Genomic DNA, 25,242 nt, shown 5'->3' with positions numbered 1-25,242 from the left:
CATGTACCACGGCCTGTTAGACCTTGTCCCGTCTCACTGGGTCTCTGGAGGGGAAGAGAATCAGTATGTCAGTGTGCTGCAGCAGGACAGCAGCTGATGGAAGACAAATTAAAGCTGCACATATACATCTGGGCCTTGACTGCATGTACAAATTCCTGCTTTGAATGTATTTGATAACATGGCTTGGCTGTGTATGGGCGCTTTTTACTAGCATTTTTTATGATGTGGTATTAATAAATTCACAGTTGAGGCTCACAACTCTGTGTTTATTGTGTGAGACTATCAATAACTAACTAACTAACTGAATAAATAACTATATTGCCAATTTATAAAGAAATACATAGTATGCTTGATAGCCAACGTGTGAAAAATGTGACTATTAACTGTATTTATCTTTTGTGGTTTTTCTTTTGCAAAGTGCTGATTTTGTTGTCCGCGCTTCGGCACCTTACTGTCCTGTGTTTGTATTTCTAAAACAAAAGAAGGATATTCTTCAGGAAGGCATTCCTGTAGCATTTGGTTTATCTGAAGTGTCCATACATAGATGGTTGGTCTAAGTGGTACTTAAGCAAGTACTTTTCTCTCGACATTGATTCAAACAACATGTAATACCCGTCTCTGAGATTGTTGCCATCACAAAATGTCTTACAGCTTCCACTAGCCCTGAAGTTACACATCTTTCATTTTGCTTCAATTCAGCCTGAAGATCACACTATGACGTAGTTCTATATGAACCGATCAGTCAACATCTTCAACACTTAGCTTTAATCAGCTGATGTGAGATTGTGAACACATTTTAATGCACGCAGTTGAACCTAGATGTCATTGTTCAAGACACAGAAAAAGAGTTTCGACTGAGCCACAGACATCCATCAAACGCCTGCTAGGCTGTGTTTGTCTGTGATCATCGCTGGTAAAAGAGATTGATGCGCGTCTGTCAGCACATCAGCCTGCCTCTCCGTCATGCTGCTGCTGCTGCTGCTCACATTCCACATGTGAATCTGCTCTAAATCCCCCCCGAACACTGAAGCTTTGATGGCCGCTGTCATGAGAAACATGATTAACATGAAAATGTGCCAGTCTTGTGCGTGAAAGCTGTTCAGTAGCGTGTGTTTAATTGTCAGGAATGGAGAAAGTGCCTGAAGGATGGGACGGCCTGATATCGTGACTAGTCATCACAGCCAGACGTCCGTCTCTCTCTCCAGACCTGGGAATATCACTGGTTTTCTCTAACCCAGTTTACATTCCTCAACACAGTTTTGCTACCATGAATCAGCAACTACTTATACTTTATCTTTAGTGAATCAGATGTCTGTCTGTTTATTCCAAGTGTTGATGATGGCATATTTGAGTGTGGGGCATGGTTTCTTCTGTCTGCAGAGAATATGTAAGACATGTCCTATGTCTCATGGTGCTGCCGAGATTAAATAGAAAGAAACTAAATGGTCAAAAAGTGTTTCCTATGGGGCACTACTGCCCCCTATTGGCAGAACCAATGGTTTTTTTTTGTCTACAACTAGTTGTGTAGTTGCTTTTATAGAAAGATTTCTTTGAAGGAAAATAAGTTTTTATTCCATTTGAATTATTTTTTTTATACTTTTTAAGTTTTCTTTAAAGCAGATCAGTTCTGTATCAGTTAAGGTTTTATGCCTCATTAACGACAATATGAATGACACACTAGAGCACAGTGTGTATTATTGGACTATATAATTCAGTAGTATATACTTTTATATCATCTGTATGTCCTGTTTTTACTGTTTTGCTGAATTTCCCTGCAGGGATAATAAAGTCTACTCCGTACCTTCTAACAAGCTAGGCTATTTAAATAAAGGTCAGGTAAATAAAACATTTTTAAACAAATACAACACCCAATCGTGTCACCTAATGTTTCTGCTCAAGTAGACCAATTTAGAAAATGAAATGTCACACTACATTAGTTCCATGAGTGCTGAATGTCTGAGGAAGGAGCTCACAGCAGAATTAAGAAGTACACTCATGTTCAGGACAAAATGTCAGCCGTGTGCTTCGGGCATGTAATGAGAAAGTGAAAATGTTAAGCCTTTAAAATCACATTCAAATAAAGCAATATGGAACATGAAAACTGTTAAACGCGGTGATGTAACTGAATAGCAGTTTACAAGCTTGTTTTGAACTTCTGCTGGTGTGTTTTTTGGAGGGTTTGTATCTTCATATCCATCCTATGCCTAATTTGATATTAAGACGACATCCACAGTAACCAGGCAAATATTCAAAACAATGTTTGAAGGCAACATGCATACACATTAGTGTATTCAGGACATTTTCATAAAGATCTATGTTCACACTATCTGTTTGGGCCGTGTGACAGTAGTTAAACCTACAAGATCCAACATTTGGAACTGCAGAGTCCGATGATCATTTTTTTTTACACTCCTTTCACATTACTCATTGTCATTTGTTTTTGACTAAGTAACCTCTAACCTTTGTGCATTTCTGAAAATGTGATACAAGGCTGTGAGAAACATATAACGTATCTGTGGTTTGCAGAAACGTACGATGCCACATTTTTACCAACGACTACGTTGCTCAAGGAACTGCGGTGCAGATGTTATTTTTATGTTAATTTAGACCAAAGGTCAGCATCACCTGATATTGACCTGCTGACACTTTTGATAATTGATTCTGTTCACCCTCTTATTAACAAAATGCATCACCTGAAGCATGCTGGTTGTCGTGCAGTGAGACCTCCAGACGACTTCTGGATGCGTTTCGCTGTCGTCGTTCCTGGAATTACCGGTCTGACACAAAGCCTGCGTGAGTCCCAGAGAGCAGGCGGCGCCTCGGGCGAACGCTGGACTCCCAGAGGGATGATGATCTGTCTCCTAAACGCCTCTGACAGGCCAGGAAAAGCTCAGGTTAGATCCTGCCCTGCGCTGTCTGTCTCTAACAGTTAAATAATGGTGACATTTTTTACACTTTTTAGCTGTGATCACCTGATCAACAGGATATTTGAAATCAGTATTCCCCACACAGATCCAAATCAGACTTTCTGAGACATGAAGTGCAAACTGTGAGGGATCATGAAAGAGGCATGTATTTTCCCTGAACAATCTTGCAGTAGAGATTATACAGATTACATAACAGGTCGGTCTATTCCTGCTTTCACCATCATCACCATTATTCTGAGAATTGGGGTAGAGGTTGCCATGGGAATATTTGCCCATCGCTATTCACCAGCACAGGTAATTGCTCCTCCTCACTGTCTGTCTCTCTCTCTCTCTGTCTCTCTCTCTCTCTCTCTCTCTCTCTCTCTCTCTCTCTGTCTCTCTCTCTCTCTCTCTCTCTCTCTCTCTCTCTCTCTCTCTCTCTCTCTCTCTCGGCCTACTCTCATTCACCACTTGACAGACAATGGAGGGAGTTCTGACAAAACAGACAACAAAAGGTACAATTTGTTTAGTTTGAACAGTATTAACTAAGCAAGTAAAATATGTGTTTGTACAAACTTTTGCTGCATTATTTGTGATATTTAGAGGGTTTTTTGTAGATTGAAATAAAGGTCGAGTGAATGTATTTGTTTCCTGTATTAGGACATCAGATGTCAGAAGTTTTTTTTTTGTCACCTTGACAAAGCAGATTGCAGATTTTCACCTCTATGGGTTAACCATTCAAAGCAGATATAAATCCATTGCATGTATACTGCATTTAACAGTAAATGGATGGCATTTATATAGTGCCTTTATGCTGAGATCAAAGGTTTTTACAATAACTCACATTCACCTACACACACACACACACACACACACACACACACACTTACTGTTGGTGGCATAGCTGCCATTCCAGGCGTTGACCTGCTCACTGAAGTAGGTCGGGGGTTCAGTGTCTTGCTCAAGCAACCTTCACAACGCTGTTAAGAAGCTCTGGAAATCAAACTACCAACTGTGTGATTAATGTATGACACACTTCTTCAGCAAAATGGGAAGTTCAAGAAAACCTTGTTATTCTGATTAGGGTTTGTTAACGTATTTTTCCAAGATTTTAACCCGAATCGTGTAGCTTCTTTTAAATTAGTTGAATTGTGTTAGTGTTAATAATTGATTTTATTTTGATGGTGGCTTTGTTTACATCTCTGCATATATTTCTGTGTGGTAGATATTGTAGCCATCAGAAATATGATGTTTGGCTTCGTTGCATGTCATATCTCTCTCCACAGTATTTCCTTATCCTCTCTCTAGCTGTCAAATGAAGAAAGAATGCAAAATAAATCTTTAAAAAAGACTGGGGGCTGTAAAAATAGAAACCAAAACCATAAGATATTAACTTTAGTGAGCAGATGTGTATGCCTAAGAGAAGAAAAAAATTATAATTTCAGTTGGACTTCAGCTCCAGACACATTACAGGTGTGGTCTCATCTTTAGAGAGAAAGTGATTGGCTTTCCTATAATTGGACAAAACATAAAAAATGTCAAAAGCAGATCACTCAAAAATACACTTAAAACTAATATTTGTAATGTTTTTCATATAATATAAAATATTCATATGTACATTTGCCCTGCTTGTAGACCCTGTACTATAGCAAAACTGTTGGTCAAGCTCAAGCTCCATTATCTTTGCTGTCGGCTAATACAAATATGCAGAAATCTTTTAACATAAAAAATAGAAATGTAAATGTGTTAATTGCACAGTTAAACACATGCACTGTATATTTCCTCTCAGCATCAGCTCTGCAAGAACCTCGAGAGAATCATCATGACAGGCATTTGTCTCCAAGAAATACCTGATGAGGCAAGTGGGGGCTCCAAGCAAAGGTGCCGGCTGAGCTCTGAGGCCATGTACACACTATGAATCTGAATATATATTATTTATCTTTTTCTCTTATTTTAGGGATCTTATCCACACCCTGAAGCGTTTGGAACACACTGCTGTATGAATGTCAAGCTTTCCCAGATGTGGTCGAGTGTCAGTGTCGAGGCGACCTGACACTAACAGTGATCACACCTACAGGTTTGCACTCACACACTCTCACACACACACACACACACACACACACACACACTCGAAGTGACGCGCTGCTCGTGGGTTTCAGGCAGAGGTAATTATTTGACTCACTCAAACTCATGTGAAATACAAAAAGTCTGCAGACGCACACGACTGTGACTCGCTGCATTTTCTTCTCCGGGTTGTCAAGACAATGTGAGCGGAGCTGAGAAGAAAACTTGGGTCTCTCTGGCCTCAGGCACTCAAACAGCTTCCTTCGACCTGTCAGATAGGGCTGCATTCATTCATCAAGGCCTCAACAACAAGTGTGAAATCACACAGATGCCTGATGACACCTCAGAGAGAGAGAGAGAGAGAGAGAGAGAGAGAGAGAGAGAGAGAGAGAGAGAGAGAGAGAGAGAGAGAGAGAAAGGTGTTTTATCTGCCTGCTTTACAGCAGACTGAAATATCTAAACAACTATTTGCAATTTCGTACAGACATTCATGTTCCCCAGAGGATGAATCCTAATACATTTGATGATTCTCTGAGTTGTCTTCTGACACCGCAATGAAGTTGACTTGTGGTTTTGACTATTTGAGATGACATATGGATGAATTTGAATAATTTTGGAGATCCCCTGAGTTTTCATCCAGCGCCATCATTGGGTGAAACATTTTGTGTGTATAAAATACTTTGGTTTATAACCAAATACTTGCAAAATTAGGCTTTGTGTTTGGTGCTAATTCACAAATGTCAGCATGCTAACACTAAAGTAAGATGGGGAACATGGAAAACCTGCTGAACATCCGCATGTTAGCTCCGTCATTGTCAGCATGAGATTTGTTTCTCAGAACTGAATTGAATTGAATCACCAGAAAACAGACAAAATATCACGCTGATTTTAAAAAGGAGAAAGTGATTTGAATAAAATGCCGTGGAGCTCTTACAATGAACAGAAAGGGCTTTGCTCGCTCTGAGTCACCCTACATCACTCCATCATTATATATCATGTCCTTCGCCTCACACTTGAACTGTCCTCAGCTCTGTGTTTGAAGCCAGCTGAGAGGAAAAAACACTAGCTGCTATAGAACCTGCGCTAAAGCATCTGGGTTACCTGTTGCCTAGCAACCATGCTGATTAAATCAGACTTCCAGTTATTACGACTAATGAGGTCCAAAAAAATAAAAACTTATTAAAAACTCTTTCATGCTGCATCTACTTGTCCGGTAAGTGAACTTGTTGTTCATGAATGTATCCATGGCGCCGATAATGAGTCTGTCAACTGTTTGGTGATTGATTTTCTCTAATGAAAATAAGCTTTGACTAGAGGTAGCATGTTTGATTATCGTTATTGTTGTGCATTTGAATGAACCAATCTCATGTTATACTGCACTGTTGTTTTCTATGACTCAGCAGCAGCTGGGAGCAACATTTCAATGGGAACAAGATTGCAGGATACATTGATTCAAGGAGAAAATAATCAGCAGATTAATCTATAATTCAAAAAATCATTAGTTGCTATTGTTAAAAATGAGCTCCACCTCAACTACATCAGTGAAATCCTGCTACATTAGTGCATGCGTAATAATAATGTGATATAACATATCGTAGGCTGTAAGTCACACGGGCCATTTTGCATTGAGTATTTTATACGTGTATACTAAAACAGACTTTAACTTGTAATGGAGTATTTTTATCTTGTGATATTAGTACTTTTAGTTAAGTAAATGACCTGAATACTTCTTCCACCACAGCAGGATTTGGTCACAGTCTTGCTGTGAACATTTTGAAGTCCCAGATGAATATCGAAGACAGATTTACAAGGACATAGATCTTGATAAGTCGAGACTGTTCTCACCAGAACGACAGCCTCGGTTGTTTCATCCACTTTCTTTCACAAGTTACGTTACATTTTCACCTTTGGTGTCTTTGATAGTGTTGTCGGAGGCAGCTTGACGTTGTAACGCATCAAACTTTGATACAAGAGACCTGTAGTTGTTTTTGTCCCTCAAAGTTGACTTTAACCAAGTAGTTGTCGCTTAACTTGAACTTTGTTTTAATCCTCATTGGTACGTACATGAAATGTGACCTTTGCATTTAACACATCCTGAGCATTTAAGAGCAGTGGGCTGCTGTGAATCCCCAGGGAGCTGATTGGGGTTCAGTGTCTTTTTATAGGACAACCTGGCTCTACCCACCGAGCCACATCCGCCACACTTTAGTTGCTAAAATTGAACCAAAGCTTAACCACAGAGTTGAGAGTTGAAATGCTAATAAGAATATATAAATATTCTTAAAAAGGCACAGACAGATGCTATCATCATGAGGAGAAAATGTTTATATGGATCATTTTTTTAAATGTTTCAGTGCTGTGCTGTTAGAGGTAAGTTCTTTGCTTTTGTAAATTGAGTTAACTGCCCTTTAAACCAGCTTACCTGTTATGTCTCTTTGCTGTCATTACCGTGTGTTCCCCTTCACCTCTTCACCAGCACACTACCATCTGTGTCAAGAGTGATTGTCAATGGGCTATTATCATTTTACACACTTCAACTTCATGGGAACAATACTCACATCTTTTTTATGCTCATTTTGCTCTAGTTTGGCATCTTTCTCTAGTTTGCTGGGTCGTGGTAAGAACAATGGAGAAAAAAAAGATAATAACATCTAGTTTTAAAGTTAAATTGAATTGGTTACTGTAAACAGACTGAACTGAACATGAGGAGAAAACCCATCCCAAAACTGGACCCAAAATGGCAGACAGCCTAAATAGAATATGCTCTACTTCAAATGAGAAACATCTTTAGTGGAGTCTTTCCAGTTCAAATGCAGACTGGATGGATTTGCATAATTCTTTAGCATAAATACAATTCGGAACAAATCCACTGGGATGCATTTCCACAAGTTTGTCTGAAAAAGGAATATTTTTGCTCAGTTAAAATAATGTTTTCATAAAAGTGCATTAATTGTCAAAAATAAAATATAAATCCCAATATAAAGGCCCTTTAAAATCTTTTTGTGCATTAAATTGTATTGTTATTTCTAATTGCAGAACAATTTGTTAATTTCCCTTTAAATCTCTGTCTCTTACCTGTTGTGTTTGTCTTCTATTCCTTGATAATATCAGTGAAATGATTGTGCACACTGGCTTAAGACTGCACCAGTAATACAATACCATTTTCCACAGTGGACTTTCCATGGACATGAGGACTGGGAGGGGGAAAAAAACATGGATGACGATACCAGTGACGACATGAAAAAAAACCTACTGACGACAATTCCTGCTTGGATTACAATAAACCAAAGCTGACAACAAACAGAGACTTTGTTCTCCTGCTTCTGCTGCTCGAAAATCCCTCATGTGCTCCTTCTTACACAGACTGCAAAGCAGATTAAACTATACTTTTACAGTCTGGATTACAGCTGCTAGAATTTGCTATATTGTAAAATGTTGAAACCCTGATTTTCTTTCGCAATTTCTGCTAACGAGAGATCTGTTCAAGCTAATAATAGCTGGTTTTAGAGAAACTCTGATGAACTGAATTGAACCTGAATTTTAGAGTTAATATGCTGCTTGATGTCCAAACCCAGTGGTTGTGCTGCTGACAGAATGCATTGGAGCTTTCGCGTAGGCAGTAAGCCTCTGATCTCTTATTAATACGTCTAGACGTTCACAAGAATCTGTGAAAACACAACGAAAAACATTTCTTTCTCTGAAAAGTCACTGTGAAAAAAAACTAAGTACTGGAGTTTTACTACCTGTGTGCAGTGGTTGTATAAGGATGCTATACTTATGGTGCATTATACTGCATGTTATCACTGTAAGTGTGGCAAATATGTGGAGCATACTAATGGGGCACATACTATAAAAGATCACCAATTTCTCAACAGTAAAAAAAAATATATATCATGAATATGTCAGTTTAGTAGCTGTTCTGGAGCTTTCAATCATATCACATGATGAAGATCATATGATTTTACCGAGAGCTCCAGCACAGCTGCTAAATGGACCTTGTTTTCCCATCAAAGACCAAAAGCCATCATAGTGATCAGCAAAAAATGAAAACTTGCGAAGACATACAATCCCACAACTGGGCCAACTCTATCGATGAAGATCATGTGATACGATCGAAAGCTCCGAAAAGAGCAACTTGGTGGTGAGATCGACTGCTGTTCCCAATGTCAACAATGAACATTGAACTTCAGTAATGACTTTGTTCAACATTGGCATTTCACATTAAAGCGGCCTTTAAGGCAGATTAAAAAATACGCTTAAAATCAAAGTCATTGTTCTATAATTATTAATATTCCTGACTGAATAAGAGACATGGTGAAAGTATGGGGTGTAAAAACACACTTTGTTCCTACTGAGCACCGCCCACTTCAAGCCAGAGAGAAAAACAAGGACAGAAATATCAATAGTAAAAGAAATAGGTCATGAAATGACCAAAACCGTTCTAACTTTTGACACGTTTTGTTTAGGATTCCATCGTTCAGAGAAAGAAGCTGATTGAGAATATGTTTAAAGGCCCTTAACAGTAGAAATGTAAAGGCGTTTGTGCAAATCAATGTCCAATGATTTCTAAAGTCATTCATGTGAAGCCTCTCTGTATATATATATATATATATATATATATATATATATATATATATATATATATATATACAGTATATATATATACACACACACATTACTGCACTGTATCTCTGTTGGCAAGGTCTTAATGGTTCTAGGAGTTCAATCAAATCAATAATATAATAAATATGAGCCAAGGCCAGAGTATTCTTAAACACTCACACCAGATACAAATCAATGATCTTCCTGCTTTTCGCGTTACCCTTTGAACCAGCAGCATTCTGGGCTCAGTGCTGTATATCTAGCGTAGCAGCTACTGTATTCTTCAATAACATCCTAACACAGTCATCACCAAAGCAGACGTACAACAATAAACATGTTACTCATCTCTTTCCTGCTTTTAAGTGGCGGCAATGGATACTGTTTCCAGTCAGGCATGACTGCACAATTTTGCCTGATAACAGCATGGGTAGTATGCAGTATAGATTCAGGTCCTTTGTGGACATAGCAGGGGATTGTGGGTAGCCCCGAAGGGAGTTACGACTTGACAAATATTTGAAGTGTAGCCCAGCTCTGTTTACCTCATCCAAAGCTTCAGGTTGAAGCTGTTACTGTTGAATTATGCATCACAAAGGAGGCAGAGCAGACAGTACCAGAGTCAGAGAAATAGAAAATTGAAAACTATTTCACACACTATTTGGTGATGTAAAAATGTGCGCTTGTCGCTCTTATTTGCTTTATTTTACAGTCATTTGATTGAGCAATTGATTTTCAGGAAACCTGGGAGGAATCAACAACATTGATTGAAGGGGACTAAAAGATGCCCAACCTGGATTTTCTTTTCTTATTCTTATCAAAGCACATTTGTAATATTCTTCCATTTTTCTGTATATTTGATTCACTTTGTGTTCCAGAAAACATGTCTGAACACCAATTAAATAACACATTCTTTTCACATGTATTTGCACAAATCTGCATTTTTCATTTTTTTCAAATCCACATACATTTAAAGTACAAATGACAACAACATCTACCACATTAGAAGAAATCTGAATATTATCCAAAAGTGAGACTTGAGAAAGAAAAAAAAGCCAGTAAAAGGGCGAAGTAACGTGAAGTAAAACCGTGTTACAAAAAACAAAAGAGTCACACAAAGGGTGAAGTGAAAGGACTGACACTTAGACGTGTTCATTGACCGAGTGCAACAGAGTACAAAATGTTTTGTTTTGGAGATTCAATATCCTCGCTTGATTTTCTTTACTATATGGAAATATATTATTTTGTATCAGTGCATCTCTCACGATAATTGGATTTGTACAGTGTTCATTAAACTACTGATGCCAGCTCTCATCAAAACAGGGAGATTCAAAAAGGCATCTGCCTTCTCAATAATCATGCGGCCTTTGTAGGAGTGCTTATTAATCATGAGCAGACACATTTCTCACAGCATTGTAAATATTTTCAATATGAAATTGATTCTTGCCAATAAGAAAACTGCAGTGCTTCAGGCGTCTAGCTTTTGTGCAGTAAAGTGAAAAAACCTGGACCTCTAAAAGGGGTCAAAACCAAAAGAAACCGAGCATCTGACCGAGCAACTTGACACATCAATATCCTGTAAAGGCCCGGCCTACCCAAGAGGCTTTCCCTGTAATGAGCTGTGTACAGTGTTGCAGGTCAGAGGCCAGAATAGCTCACGGGTCGACAGTGGGGATGATGCTGACTTTGTTGTTCCTGCTGATTCTCCGTTCAGGCCGCGGCCTGGGCAGTTTGGTCTGGATCAGCTCCTCGGGTGTGTTACCCAGCGGAGGCAGCAGCCTCTTCTTGCTGTTCCTGGTCTCTGGTAACCACTGAGGTGGCAGCTCGAAGGGTCCAAAACCAAACTGTGTGGAGTCCTCAGCTTCTGTGGGTGTAGCTGGTGCCACCTGAGATGAAGAGGCGTAAGCACACATGTGGACCGGAGAGGCCCGGGGTGCTATGATTGAAGGAGGCCCGTCTTTGGTGATGACCAGCCCTCCCCCTGTCCCCTGCAGAGGATCCTTTTTGGTGATCACCTCCCCTCTGAAGCTCCCTAGTCTCGACCCACCCTTGAGGTCCTCTTTAGGCCCTGAGCTGCCTCCTGATCCTTGACAAGGGATCTCTTTCTCCGCATCATCTTCTTCCCCTTCTTCCTCAGAGGGCCTGAAGATCTGCTGCTGGCCAATGTTAAACATCTCCAGAAGCTGGCTCCCAGAGCGGCCGGCTGTCTCCAGTCCCACCGGCTCCCCGATCACACCCTCTGCTCCTAAAGAGGCCAGACCCCCCGTGCTGACCACGTTTCGGCGGCTGTAACGTCTGTGAATCCTGGCCAGCAGGTCCAGCCAGCTATGACGCGCTGAGCGGTTAACAGTCAGAAACAAAAGTGGGTTGGTGAGCAGGGACACCTTGGGTAACCAGAGGGCCGTCAGGTACAGCGAAATGGGTAGCTCTGTAGTGTCTGCCAAAATGGTGCGATAAACCACCAATGCCCCATAGGGGGCGCTGCAGGCTGAGAAGGCCAGCACCACAGCCAGCAGAGTGGCGTGTAGCTCAGCTTCTCTCTGGGACACATACGGGATGGAGATGCTGGTCTGGGGAGTACGCAGCGCGGCGATTATCACCTTCTTCTTCTGGCTGGAACTGAGCGCTCTGCGGATCAGCAGCATGAAGAGGAAGACCAGAGCGAGGGGGAGGATCACCGTGGTGACATTGTAGATCAACACGTACACCATGTGGCCCAGGGAGCGGGCGTGGTCATCGGAGCAGGACGAGGTGACGTACACATCCGTTACATTGGTCACGGCGAACACAGGAAGGCTCGCCACCGTCGCGTGGATCCAGATATAGATGACCAGATCTCGGGATCTTGCATCTGAGATCTTCCTCTCCAACGGGTACAGCACAGAGTAGTACCTAGAGACACAAAGACAAAAAGGGACTTATATATGGGCCTTTTTCACAGCAGAAAAAGCCCAGGTATTAAAGAAAATAATGAGGGCTTAACTCCAATTAGCTGCTTCAGACTCCTTGTATTGTGCATGCTGACTCACTATCACACCGGCATGGCTTATTGAGACACCTACAACTCAGCCATCAATTATTATCATTAGTAACACCTGTGCTTTTCTCTCGATGACAAGTCAAAACTTCTGCTGTGAAAAACACCTATTGTTTGACTAGAGTGTTGCCTGCATGAAGTGATGCTGATGCAGCTGATGAAGATCTCTCAATAGATGATTTACACGGAAATACAAATGGCAATGTAAAGTGGACGCACCTAAATTGCCCAGATCCAGAGCAGGATCTCTATCCTGCTCTGAAAATGCATTTCCACTATTTTTAGTGGGCGTCTAGTTAATTATGGAAGTTAGGAAAAACTGAACCTCTCACCACAGTAGAGCTTCAAGTGGTTTTGCTGGAAAGAGAGTACAATATCAAATTCATGCACCTATTATATAAGCTGAGATACTGGTAAAAAAAAATGGAAAGAGGCCCAGTTGTTTTTCGTCAAATCTGTAGATACCACATGTATCCTTGTGCCTCTTAACATATTTATGGTGGGTTTTTTTTTACTGTATATTATATATATATATATATATATATATATATATTTATTATATATTTACTGTATTACAGAGGCTTATTAATTTGATTTGCCACTGTATATTTCTATAAAGAATGAACATATTAAATGAAAGACAAATCTGCCATTTTTCAAGCTATCAAATGCTAGCGAATTGAATGTGTTAATAGCAATCCCCCCCAAAAATGTAATCCATGAAAAAAATATCTTTGAATGACAACATAAAAATCGGTAAATTGGTTATAAAATGGGGAGAAAAGCGTGCATATTTACTTAATTTTTTTGGAATGGGATGAATGGATTTTCTTTTCTGTGTGGTATATTAACTAGTGTCGAGGTTGAGATCATGTGTGGTTGTTTTTCATACCACACCTACAAAGTAGATCCTTTGTCCGTCTTATACATAATATTATATGCAGATTGTCTATCATCCTGTTGTTGTTCCTCAGTAATAAATTAAACAAATCACGTGAAGGACTTGCTTATTTGTCTAGAGTGTCTCTTCATCATTACACGCTAGTGTATGAGTGAGTGTGTGTTAACCAGCCGATAACTGCTGCAGTCTCAGCCCATCTGTACATACCCAGCCTCGAATGCCCTCCTTGAAAAATTAATAATTCATTGGTTTGATTCTGACTGCATTAGTTGCTATGGAGGCAAAAACATATTTGCAGCAGTGAAACTAACGCTGAGGCGAAGCTGCAATAATGCACAATCTGACTACACTCGCCATAAAAAATTAAATGATACTCAAACTTACATGTGTTACACTGTAGTCGGTGGTGTGATGAAGTTTTTCATCGATTTTAATTGATGGAGAGTGAGCCTTATTAGTGCAGTAGCCGTTATAGTCTGAAGTCATCCAATATTAATTTTTTGCACGTACAAAATATCTAGTCTGATACAGTTTGAGGAAAGTGCAGGATATTAATACACGCTAGTGTTATGAATGAAATAACCAGAATGAAGGGGCTTCAACTTACAGGGATTTCATAGGTTTAAGTTATTGTATTATGCTAACGGGATAGCACAATCTGTGTTAGTGGTATCACTGCTATTAGCTGCATGTTTTTTTCTGTTCATAAGCAAGTTGTTTTTTTCTTCCTAATGAAAAGGAAAATGTCCACATATCACTATATATATATGTACATATATATATATATATATATATATATATATATATATATATATATATATATATATATATATATATATATATGTACATATATATCGGTTAGTATACGGTACAACAGTATATCTGTTAGTGAGTACTAACAGTTATAAGACAGGAGTCTAAGGAACAAATACATGTTTTTTAAATAAACTGTCTGAACTCATTGTCCCATTAGTGACCGAGCTAGCTTGCTATGTGGCCGCTAGGAGAGCTTTTCTGGTGCTTTTTGTGGTGCTAGAATTTTCCAAGCTGACTAGCGTGTTAGCACATAGCTACAGTAGTTAGCCAACAAGGTAATACCTCTGTGAATTTGGTGGTTTGAATCACAGAAACCAAATTCTGTGATTTCACATATTGTGTTTTTGAAACAGTCTTTCTTTTCTTTAACTTAATAGTCTAAAGTTTTAGACAATAAACAGATACATTTAATGAAATTAGGGTCTAGTACTGTCAATTTATTTAGCTTGCGGTGTAGAAAAGGCTTAAAATATGTCCACAATTTTCTAGAGGGGGGTACAATATACTAATTATTGAACTCTAAATGAATAAATAAAAATGTGAATTAAAATAATAATAATACTCTACAGTTTTGGTATAAGGGGCAATGGAAATAGCAACAGTGCTAGTAGAATTATTATTTCCAATACTGTCAGTAATAGAAAAATACTGCACTGTAATACTGTTTAAGTTTAACTTGACTTTCCTGATCAGTAAAGGCATGAACAGCATTGGCATCAGCATGTGTGTGTGTGTGTGTGTGTGTGTGTGTGTGTGTGTGTGTGTGTGTGTGTGTGTGTGTGTGTGTGTGTGTAGCAGTCATCTCAGGCTGCAGCTTTTAGCGCTGCAGGGATGCCTGGGACATGGCCGCTCAGCGTGGCGTTCACATGCTCCATCGACCCCACGCCTCTCGTCAACGCCACAGGGTTTGGATGGAAATTGAAAAAAGGCTTTCTCCCCTACAACAAAACAATCTTCCAGAGTTTAGCTTCAGTTTTGTCTCGGCCAAGCAACGTATTGATAAACTGATCGGAGAATCGATTTCTTCTTCAAAAAGAAAGCCACAATAATCTAGGACTGTATCATCTCCGTCTACTTTAACTATGTGTGTGATTCACTGACCTGTCGAGTGCGATGGCACTGAAGCTGAGCACAGTGACCGAGCAGAAGAGCTTATGGAGGAACTTGATGGCCTTGCAGAGCAGCAGAGTGTGAAGCCACCAGCAGCAGCGAGGGCTGGCTCCGAGGGCCACGTCGAAGGGAACGCACGCCAGGCCGGCGCAGATACCCGAGTACGCCAGGTTCTTGATGAATCGGTTGGTCACGGATTTGAAGACGTTTGTGCAGCAGGCGCACCACAACACTGAGGCATTTCCTGTGGGGAGGAGGGAACAATTATTAAGAACAATCAGTTCGCCTTCTGATTTCAAAACCTTTGCGAACAAAAAAAGCCTACAGTAATCTGGTATGACGGCATGCAACCAAAGAGATTATCAGTTCAGACAGGCTTATTTTGAGGCTTTTTAATGATAAAGGAATGCTGATTTGGGTGACCGTGGCTAAGTGGAGAGCAGGGCTGCCTTTCAATCAGAGGGTCAGCGGTTCGATCCCCGGCTCCTGCTCTGCTAGTCTCATGTCAATGTGTCCTTGAGCAAGACACTTAACCCCAAAATTGCTCCCGTAGCTGCGTCTACAATGTGTAGATACATACTGAATTGTAAGTCGCTTTGGATAAAAGTGTCTGCTAAAATTACTGTTAATTTATTTGTTAATAAATAACATTTATTGTTATTATTTAAAGTTGATTCTTTAGCTTTTGACTGTGTAAAAGTATCAAAATCTATATTAGTGCTATTATCTTTGGCACCTTAATTCTATTGTCATCACTTGTCATTTCCTTCCAATTAGGAAGGAAACCCTTCCTAATTGGAGGAAATCTCTCCAGACTTTGGTGTGAATGCATTTTTTAACAAATAAAACATTTCTAAGGGTTTCAGTCCCCGAATCTTTTCTGTATCCTCTTGTCATGCTTCTTAAGGTTTAGACTCTAAATTGTCCTATGGTATGAAAGATGGGTGTGTGTCCGTCTCATCTATGTGAGTTAGCAAAGATGGATTGATGATTTATCTACCAAGTCTTCCTCACGTCCATCCAGTACAGAGACTGTAATAGAATAAATGAAGGAATGAAAGGATTGGATAAACTAGGAGTGAGACGTAAAGCTTTAACAATATAATATAATATAAGATACGCATTGATTCAAAGCTCCTCATCTTACACTATGCAACATCATTGAATTTACCTATGAACTGGTGCATCTTTAAGGCCTAAACTGCTAACAATAAAAAAATGTTGCGCCATACAGCAAGGCAAGACAACAATAATACATGTTCATGATGGTTTAACAATTGCCAATACAAGAAATTGAGGAGAAAGTCACATTTGGAAAGTATTAATTACAAGTAAAAACAAATTTTGTCTCTGCTCATTACAAGAGGACCTTGTTTATATTGAACTGTGCTGACCTGCATCTTATTGCAGAAGGAACACAACACATTTTGGACCTGTGGACACATAAATGTCCAGATCACAGTCAGTTTCAACAGTTGTGCTCTTTTAAAATAGTGTTTTTTGGTTAAAAAAAAAAATGTAAAGCCAGATTAAAATGTAATTCTACAACTAATAATTCATATTACTACTAATTCAGACCGGTGGTCTTTCAGGTATCCCTTTAAAAGACAAATAAAGAGTGTTTTGTCTTAAATTGTGGTTTTGCGTAGACTGATTTGTAACAATTTCAAGAGAAATGTTTGATTATCTGCTGCATTTTTGCACACAAGCACTCAACACTATGAACTACTGCAGATAAAATACAAAGTTGCAGCTCTTTGCAGGGTGAAGAAATCAATTAAACTGAGTGAGACAGCACACCATCAGATGTAAGCGGGGAAACTGTGGCTTTTCCATGTTCAGGTCCCTCCATAATTTGGAGCACTGAGACCGTAATGATTGTTAATAAGGTTTTAAAAAGGTGAACTTCATACTCCCTGCGGCGCACTGACTGATGTCAGGTCACACAGGGATACGTGTGATACCAGCCTCTCCAAATTTAATTACCCACAGAGTGTTAGCTGTGCTCTCATTGTGAGAGACGGAGCAAGATGTTCTCTGGTGAGGCAAACTGCATTATTACTTCAAAGGTTATTTGTTTCTGATGTCTATAAATGTCCGGGACACAGTCGGAAATGCATGCACTCACCATCAATTGCAAGAAGAAAAAAAAGGCGGTTACTACAGCTTACTGGGACATAAAAGCTATAAACACAAGGTTAAATATAAAAATCCATTATGGTGGATGAGGTTGTTGAAACTTGAAGAAGCTGTTTTCGAGGGAACATGGTGTGCTTGACTGCTTGTGCCCAACTGTGAATGATTTCACAGCAGCACACAGGAGCAGTATTTCGGGGAATCCCTAATGTAGCGGTAATTAAAGCTCAGCCTTCGCTCAGCCTCTGCATTCTGTGAGGCCAACTCAAATGGGATCATGAAATTAGCACAAATACTCGTCTTTTCAAATGCTACATAAAAAATGATTGAGGCAATGGCGACCTATGATAAGCTTTTCAACAGAACGAGGAGAGAAATATGGACAATGCAACACCCTCCAAAGTAAATGACAAAACAACTCATTTGTCTGTTTCCCGATGTGCACCCCTATTGTTAACAGTGTTTGCCGGTGCTGTTTTTAAAAAAACAGTACAAATGACTGTTTTACAAGAACTTGGGTAGGGAGGGACCATGGTAATGGTTATAAGAAGCCAATGTTGACAGCAGTCTTCTGTGTCAAACATGTTTTGCATCCATCCGACCTCCGTTTTGTGGCGCCGCGCCCCGTCTGTCTCTGCTTCTGAGCGCCAAAAGTCATAATTTGCATAGTCAGAAGAGGCCCTCGTCAGGAAAATGTTGCTAGAGTCAGGCTAGAATATCAATCTCAGACGATTCTGCAAAACCCCAGAATGGCTTTCAATCGCAAATGTTTTGAAAATTCTTGCTTTCTACAATATCTGCGCATAACCAGCACGGTATGTTTAAGGTTAGGGAAAGATTGGATATGGCAAAAATATGCTTGGTTATGGTATGGTTAGAGGAATGCAACTAAAACACTTAGTGAAGGTTGAGAAACGATTGTGGATACGCAAAATAACCAAGACTAAGAGTTTGTAGCTAGCAGCTGTGATGCTGTACTTAGGAACAGTGGAGCTAAATGCTAACGTGGTCTCAATGACAATGCTAGCATGCCGATGCGAAGCAAGTACAGAGATCACCATCTTAGTTTAGTATGCTCATATATGTTACTTCGCACAAAACACAAAGTACAGCTGCAGTTGATGGGAATGTCATTCATTTTGCAGGTCAAAAAACGAAATATTGGACAAAATGAAACTTTTACCTGAAGATGGTGCTAGATGTAATGTCAAGGGATCCCCAAAGTTATTACAATTCATCCTGTGAGGAACATGAATGTGTGTACTGAATTCCATGTCGATCCTTCAAACAGTTGTTGAGATTGGATAAGTAAAAAGAAGTGATACCTTTCAGTATTAATATTAGTGCAAAGAGAGACAGTTGCTGAGTCTAAGTGAGAGTCTAACTTTGGTACAGGTACAATGGTGTGATGTCACCCCCTCCCAGTGGTTGCAATGCAAGTGATATACTGTATGTGGGATCACAGTTCCAACACAGTGTTTGATTTCACAAACACATGCTCTGTTACACACATTTGAAATCATTTACCACCGAAACAAACAAACAGCCCTAAAGAGTGCATGTGTCCATTTTTTTAAGATTCTAATTAACAAGTCATTTTATTATATCCTTTATAAGCATTATGGTATACATTACGTCGTTTTTGTGTGCGAAAATTGTACACAAACATTAAGTAAGACTTTGAGTGCTTTTTGAAAACATCTATAGAATTTTTTTTTTAATTGGTTTTTAAGTCCTGGGTTGCAAAGTGCTTCACATAACTGTAACTAACTAATAAAATATGTCCTTGTTAGTGCCTTCATGCAGACAACATTGGGACATCCTTGCATAATCAGACCTTGCACCGTCTGTAAAATCACTTTGTCCCTTTGCGCCTGAAATTCTCACTTGGCACTTGAGAAACACCTTGGCAACCATATTCAATGCAACCATTGGGGAGAAAGAGCAAGCACTAAACATGATTGCTTTTCTTCCACTTAACAAATGGCAGTCCAATAGGCAGCGGCGTGAAACACTCAAAATACTTAAAACGTGTTTTGTTTGTCTGCTTCAAACACAATTGAGCAAGTTGTCTCACCTCTGCATTGGTGGTGACAAGCTTCTGTTATCGACTCATCCAGGTGTCAAACATAGTAGCATTAGCTGTTAAAATTCAAAGTGTGAAACATCATTAACACCCTTAACACCTTCTGCTATCCCTGTGGTGCTATAGTTACTTTAGTTTTAATTAAGGACTTATTTATGAATGGTAACCAACAGAAGAAATAGAGAGCCAGATATCCACGTACTGTCATTCCTCACAGACATGATTACATTCGGTCAAATTAGAAGGTGTTTGCACACCGTGTCACATTAATCAGATTTACAGTCAAACTCTAATATATATATAATCATAATTGCCTGATAGTTTACAGACTAGTTCAACATTTTGGGAAATAGACGATCAATGTTTGTGCGTTAAATAAAGTGGACCCTGTTAGCCTAGCTTAGCATTAAGACTGGAGGTAGGAGGAAACAGCTGGCCTCACTCTCTCCAAAGTTCAATGGAAAGTAAATTAGTCCAAAGTTAATCAGAGCGTTTTACGGGTGCCAGTGAGAGTGAAATAATCAGAACGTGTGGAGTGTGGAGTTTTCCAGCCTTAAATCTATGTTTGGGGTAAAATAGGGAAATATAAATAATAATAACATGAGATTAACACCAACACAAAGTGCAATTCTCCCCAACAAAATTGCCTACATGATGACACTAACATATCTTGCACATATCTGATAAGTGCTGTCTGATGATGTATCCGGGATTTTAAAATACAATGGAACCCTTTTTGACATCTTGAAAAGTGGCATGAAAACCAAAAACTCAAAGGACAGCCCTCTGGACTATCATCAGTTATATTATTCATTGCTTTGATTTCTTTTTGCTGTATAGGTGGAATGAAATGACTCTCCAAACAGTGGCTCTTTGAATGGTGACTGTTCCTAAAATTGATTCAGGTATTTGATGCATTTAATCTTTAATGTTAGTTTGGGTTCTACACTTAATGGTCACTGAAAAAGTAACGCTCACCTTTTTCAGTTCACTCGCCTGAGATTATTATGTCATTAGCAAAAGCCAACATGTATTTATATCATTGGCACTATTTCTGTTTATATATTTAAAAATGTTTGCAGAACTTATCAGTCTGTAATTGCTGTGAGCTACAGTTTTCTTTTCTTGGGGGCGACCACTTGGGGCGCCAAAGTCAAACATTATTTAATTCTTCAAACAGTGGCTTTGACAATTTGCTGCAATTTGCTAAACTAATCTTAACAAATTTCCTCCTGGGGATGAATAAAGTTTCTATCTATCTATCTATCTATCTATCTATCTATCTATCTATCTATCAAAACACTGACTTCACTGCGTCACTCTTGAATCCTTTGCTAAAATGTTCAAGGGTCATGCCTGTGTTTATTACATGCTTTATTTACATCCTGCAGCGGTGCGTTCAAGTACTGTGGGAACCTCTGCCTTTAAGACAGCAGCCTCTTTAAAGAGTAACATACTGGATATCCTTCTTATTTTACATTTTGCACATATAATCGATGTTATTTGAAAAGTAAAATAGATATATATCCTACGTTTTCCAAGCTATATACACAACATGCAGAGGAATAAGTAGAGATTTTGAGCAATGCTGCCAAAAGGCCCTCGTGTCATGCTTTCCTGACCCTGCCACATTGCACTGCACAGCAGGAGGTGCTACTGAGTCAGAGTCTCTTTTTTGCCTTTTTGGAGTCCGTTTCATCCGTTTCAATTTCCAAACAGCACTAGCAATCATGGCTGAGTGTTTTGAGCAGAAGACAGCGATAAGACAGGATGTTATACCCACATTTGTGACAAATAACACATTCATGTGCGGCGCTCATTTTAGGCAGGAGGATTATGTTTTCTGGCTGCCGATGAGATGGAAGGGATGTCAAACTGTGTGAGACTGATATGTTGGTGCGACCCATCAATTCACACGGCTCCTTCCTCGCTTCCATCAGCAGCAGCCGGTGCTTCTACTGGCAGACGCAGGAATATTTGTAACGGAGCCAGTACAGATCGGGCTTGAAAGAGGCTCAAAATGTGTACGGTAAATTTCGCCAATTTCACGGTGAACTAGGTAGCTAACACCTGTCAGGTTTACCACCGCAGCTTGTGCCAACGCGCACCGAATACACTTTTGTTTAAGCCCATGATTGATTCTTGAACGTGTTAATTAACATATTTATGTAACACTTCTGCTTAATATCCAATATTCAAGTGAGCAGCAAACTAATACATGAATGGAAAAACAAACACATAGTCAGACAACTCAAGATGAGGAGTCCTGGGACTTCATGCGCTATTTTACTCCACAGTGCAGTGGAACAAGGCTGCTGACACACATTTTCTAAAATGACCAAGAGAGACCTGTTGTGTGTCTTGACTTCCCTTTAAATTCAAAACAACACACATTCCAATGAAAATGTGGAGGACGCGCACAACGAGTCTTATCGAGTAAAAATGAGCTCACCACGCCAGGAAAATGACTTGCGTCCCTCACTGTGATGTGCCATAAAGTCTAAAGAATTTAAGGATGACTGACAATGACAAGAGTTTAGAGAGAGGGCATCCCGGCTTTTTCCGAGTTTAAAGGGCTGTTGGGTTATGATGTTTATGGAATAATAACATTATCATTGTGGCATTCTTTAGTTAAACAATGTGGCTAAATGACATTGTTTGCAGTTTGACCAACGGTTTAATTAAGAAATGTCAGCAAATTTGACGGGTAAGGTTGTTGTTGTTTTTATCACAGGCAACATCTTTACATCTTCTTTAGACGTGACAGTTTTTTTTCTCGTGTTATATTGTCATGGTTTTCAGTCGTTTAAGTCACAGCGTGTGTTTTAGGTTCAAGACCTAAATGCATTGCGCTATTAGGAAGACGAAGCTGACTCAAATGTATACAATCCAATTCAGCTTTTAAGACATTGACCATCTTTTCACATGTTGGTACAGAAGACACCATACTGTTGCTTCATATTAAAGTCTTTCAGCTAGTGATGATTGGGCAACTTTTTTGGAAGAGTTGTCTGGTGTTGCAAATTGTGTTGCTGAGATATTTCAATTAGTAGAAAGGGTGTCCCCACGAGGATCGCTTGACTCATACAGTGGATGCTTTAATAAAATTATATTTTCATGTCTGCGGGATTCTAGGTGGGTTTTAGGGCCTTTCTGTTGAGCGTGCACAATACGTGTATTTGTTCGACTTACCGAGCAGCGAACCTATGAGGATGAAAACCTGGATGGTGGTGGTGAAGTCCCGGTAGGCTTGCTCCCGGACGAGGCGCTGCTGCTCGTCCAGCCCGGTCCCCTCGCGTGGCGGGCTGCTGTCCCACCACGTCGGCGGGCTCGAAGCGTTCAGGAGATCCAGCCAGAGGCGGGCTGTTGTGATATTGGCTGCACCATCTCCGACCGTCGCAGCCCGGCTCCCGCTATCCATGTCGGTTCACCCCGCGATCCGGACGCTTTATTTTATTTATTTTTTAAGAAGCCTGGCGGGATGTCAGCGGCCAGCATTGGAGAGGCATTTCTGTGGGGATGATGGAGATGCCTTGCCCCCCAAAAAATATATTAGGGGAGGGGGGGGTCTACAAAACCCAGCGTGCAAGCAGAGATGTCAGTGAAGATGTGAGACAGACACAGGCAGGCAATGCGTGCAGCTGCCAACAATGAGATGATCTTTTGTCAGTACATATGTCTGACAAATCAGGAAAACACATGGTGTAATGATCATGGATCAAAGCACAGGGGGATAATTAAAAAAAAGCCTATGCTGCATGACCCGTAATCCCCCAATGCGGATGCATGGCAGAAATCAGTCACTGAGATCCGTGCGCAGTGAGGTTAGCAGGATGCTGCTCTGTGACACCCGGAGCGCCGAAAAACCACGCCGGGTTGCGAAGTGTCCGTTCCGGGAAACGAGCTCGCGGCGCCGAGAAAACACTAGCCGTCCAAAAAAAAAAGAAGGTTGTTGCTGTCAGGCTGGTACTCGGGCTGCGCGCTGTGTCACAGGCTGGGAACTGGTAGACTGACTGGTGTGGAGAGACCTTCCTACTGAATATCTCGCAGCGTGAGGTGCAAGACCGGAGAGGAGGAGCCCCTCCTCTTCTTCTTCACAGAGCACCGAGGAACTCCACGGAGTCTGACGAGCACAGGGAGGAAGGAGCGCGTGGCCGAGTTACACACTGATCAGTAATGCTGTTGGGATTTAAAGATGGTTCAACTTTTTTTAAATGTTCCAAACAGACAAAAGTCAGTCATACTCTCAGAAAATATAATGCATCAAAGAGAGCCAGTTACACAATTTACATGGGTCTGTGAGTGTCCACTTTCTAATGATGAGGCACACTATCAATCTGTGTTTGTCAAACCTAGCAGCTTGTTTTCAGATATACAGAGGCAACCAGACATAACATGGGGTTTAATCTCAACCACAACGCCGATGTTGTCTTTCTCAGACTGTCCACTCACAGGAACGTGTGACATTCCTCTTTGGTTTGCTGAAAATACCAAAATAGGAGAGGACATACCTCAGAAAAGCAAAACAGTGTTTCATAATTTACTTTAGGTTTTAATTAATAACTGTGAGTTTGTCTACTTTGTGCAAGCTGGCAAGGGACCCACTGTAGAGAAACAAAAATGAATATCCATACATGGAAACACTCAAAAATAAACCTCTCTAGAGGTAATAATGCTTATTATACTGGGAAAAAAAGCATTCGCTATATTCCAATTTACAAGCATTCATCAGTCGAAACAACAAAGGAAGTCTTTTCCTCCATGGTGTAATTGAGTCAAACATGTCCGCACCAGATTCTGTAAAGATTTCTGATTCCTTCAGGTGGCTGTAACCGAGAGTCTCCAACTTCAGAATCACGCTCCCTTCTTTGATGCAGGCTACATTGTTCATAAAATCCCTAAGAGAAAAGCTTACATCATCAAAGTAAATTCACTTCCCTTTGAAACAGACAGAAGCCCTTTATGTAAAATCCCAAGGTATTGAACTTTCACAGGGTAATAAAACCAGAACAATGGGATTAATGTTAATTCAAAAATATGTGTTTTTCATGATGATCCGTTACACATTATATTGTATGTGACAAATCATAAATCCCATTATGTGTAATAGACATTCAAGATAAATAGAGAAAGGCTTGTGCCACTATACCAACAGTTACACAAGTGACTAAGTCTGGGAGACTAGTGAATGTCACAGTTTGGTGTAAGAGGAAGCATCACCAACACAGGGCGAAACAATGAGATGATACTAATTGGCTTAGTGTAAGACTGTAATTCATATAGATCAACACGTTAACCTCATCATCTAAATTGTTTATTGTGCGTTTAGTTTACTAAGCCTCCAACAACAGTGACATCAGAGTATTAATAAAATAACAAGAGAACAGTAAGTGTACAAATACTATACCAATAGCTTGGCAATATGGTTGACATCAATCTACTTATATTAAGATTTCTTTTTTGTGATATCAATATATATATATATATATATATATATATATATATATATAAAACATATATATATATATTATATATATAACATATATATATATATATATGTTATATATATAATATATATATAACATTGTCA

General features: G+C 39.8%; 1 protein-coding gene across 1 annotated transcript; it reads right to left on the bottom strand.

The window, feature by feature from the left end:
- Nucleotides 1-10,251: 10,251 nt before the first annotated feature.
- gpr176 (G protein-coupled receptor 176) lies at nucleotides 10,252-23,336 on the bottom strand. The gene is made up of 3 exons (XM_068708212.1): nucleotides 22,845-23,336; nucleotides 15,422-15,674; nucleotides 10,252-12,458 (listed from the first exon to the last, which is right to left on the bottom strand). The coding sequence occupies exons 1-3, from the start codon at nucleotides 23,071-23,073 to the stop codon at nucleotides 11,222-11,224; spliced, it is 1,719 nt and encodes a 572-aa protein (XP_068564313.1). The 5' UTR covers nucleotides 23,074-23,336; the 3' UTR covers nucleotides 10,252-11,221.
- Nucleotides 23,337-25,242: the final 1,906 nt, after the last annotated feature.

This window comes from Cebidichthys violaceus, unplaced genomic scaffold (genome assembly GCF_023349555.1).
Source record: "Cebidichthys violaceus isolate CVI_PGR_0920_01 unplaced genomic scaffold, fCebVio1.0.p SCAF_14, whole genome shotgun sequence".
Taxonomy (NCBI): Eukaryota; Metazoa; Chordata; class Actinopteri; order Perciformes; family Stichaeidae; genus Cebidichthys; species Cebidichthys violaceus.
This window is presented reverse-complemented; position numbering and strand designations above follow the sequence as displayed.

Bases quoted from the DNA above. Each gene is read 5' to 3' on its own strand.
- gpr176 (XM_068708212.1), bottom strand. From the start codon at position 23,073: ATGGATAGCGGGAGCCGGGCTGCGACGGTCGGAGATGGTGCAGCCAAT. The intron at 15,675-22,844 runs GTAAGTCGAACA...TCCTCCCCACAG, and splicing joins CCTCATAGGTTCGCTGCTCG to GAAATGCCTCAGTGTTGTGG. The intron at 12,459-15,421 runs GTCAGTGAATCA...TTGTGTCTCTAG, and splicing joins AGTGCCATCGCACTCGACAG to GTACTACTCTGTGCTGTACC.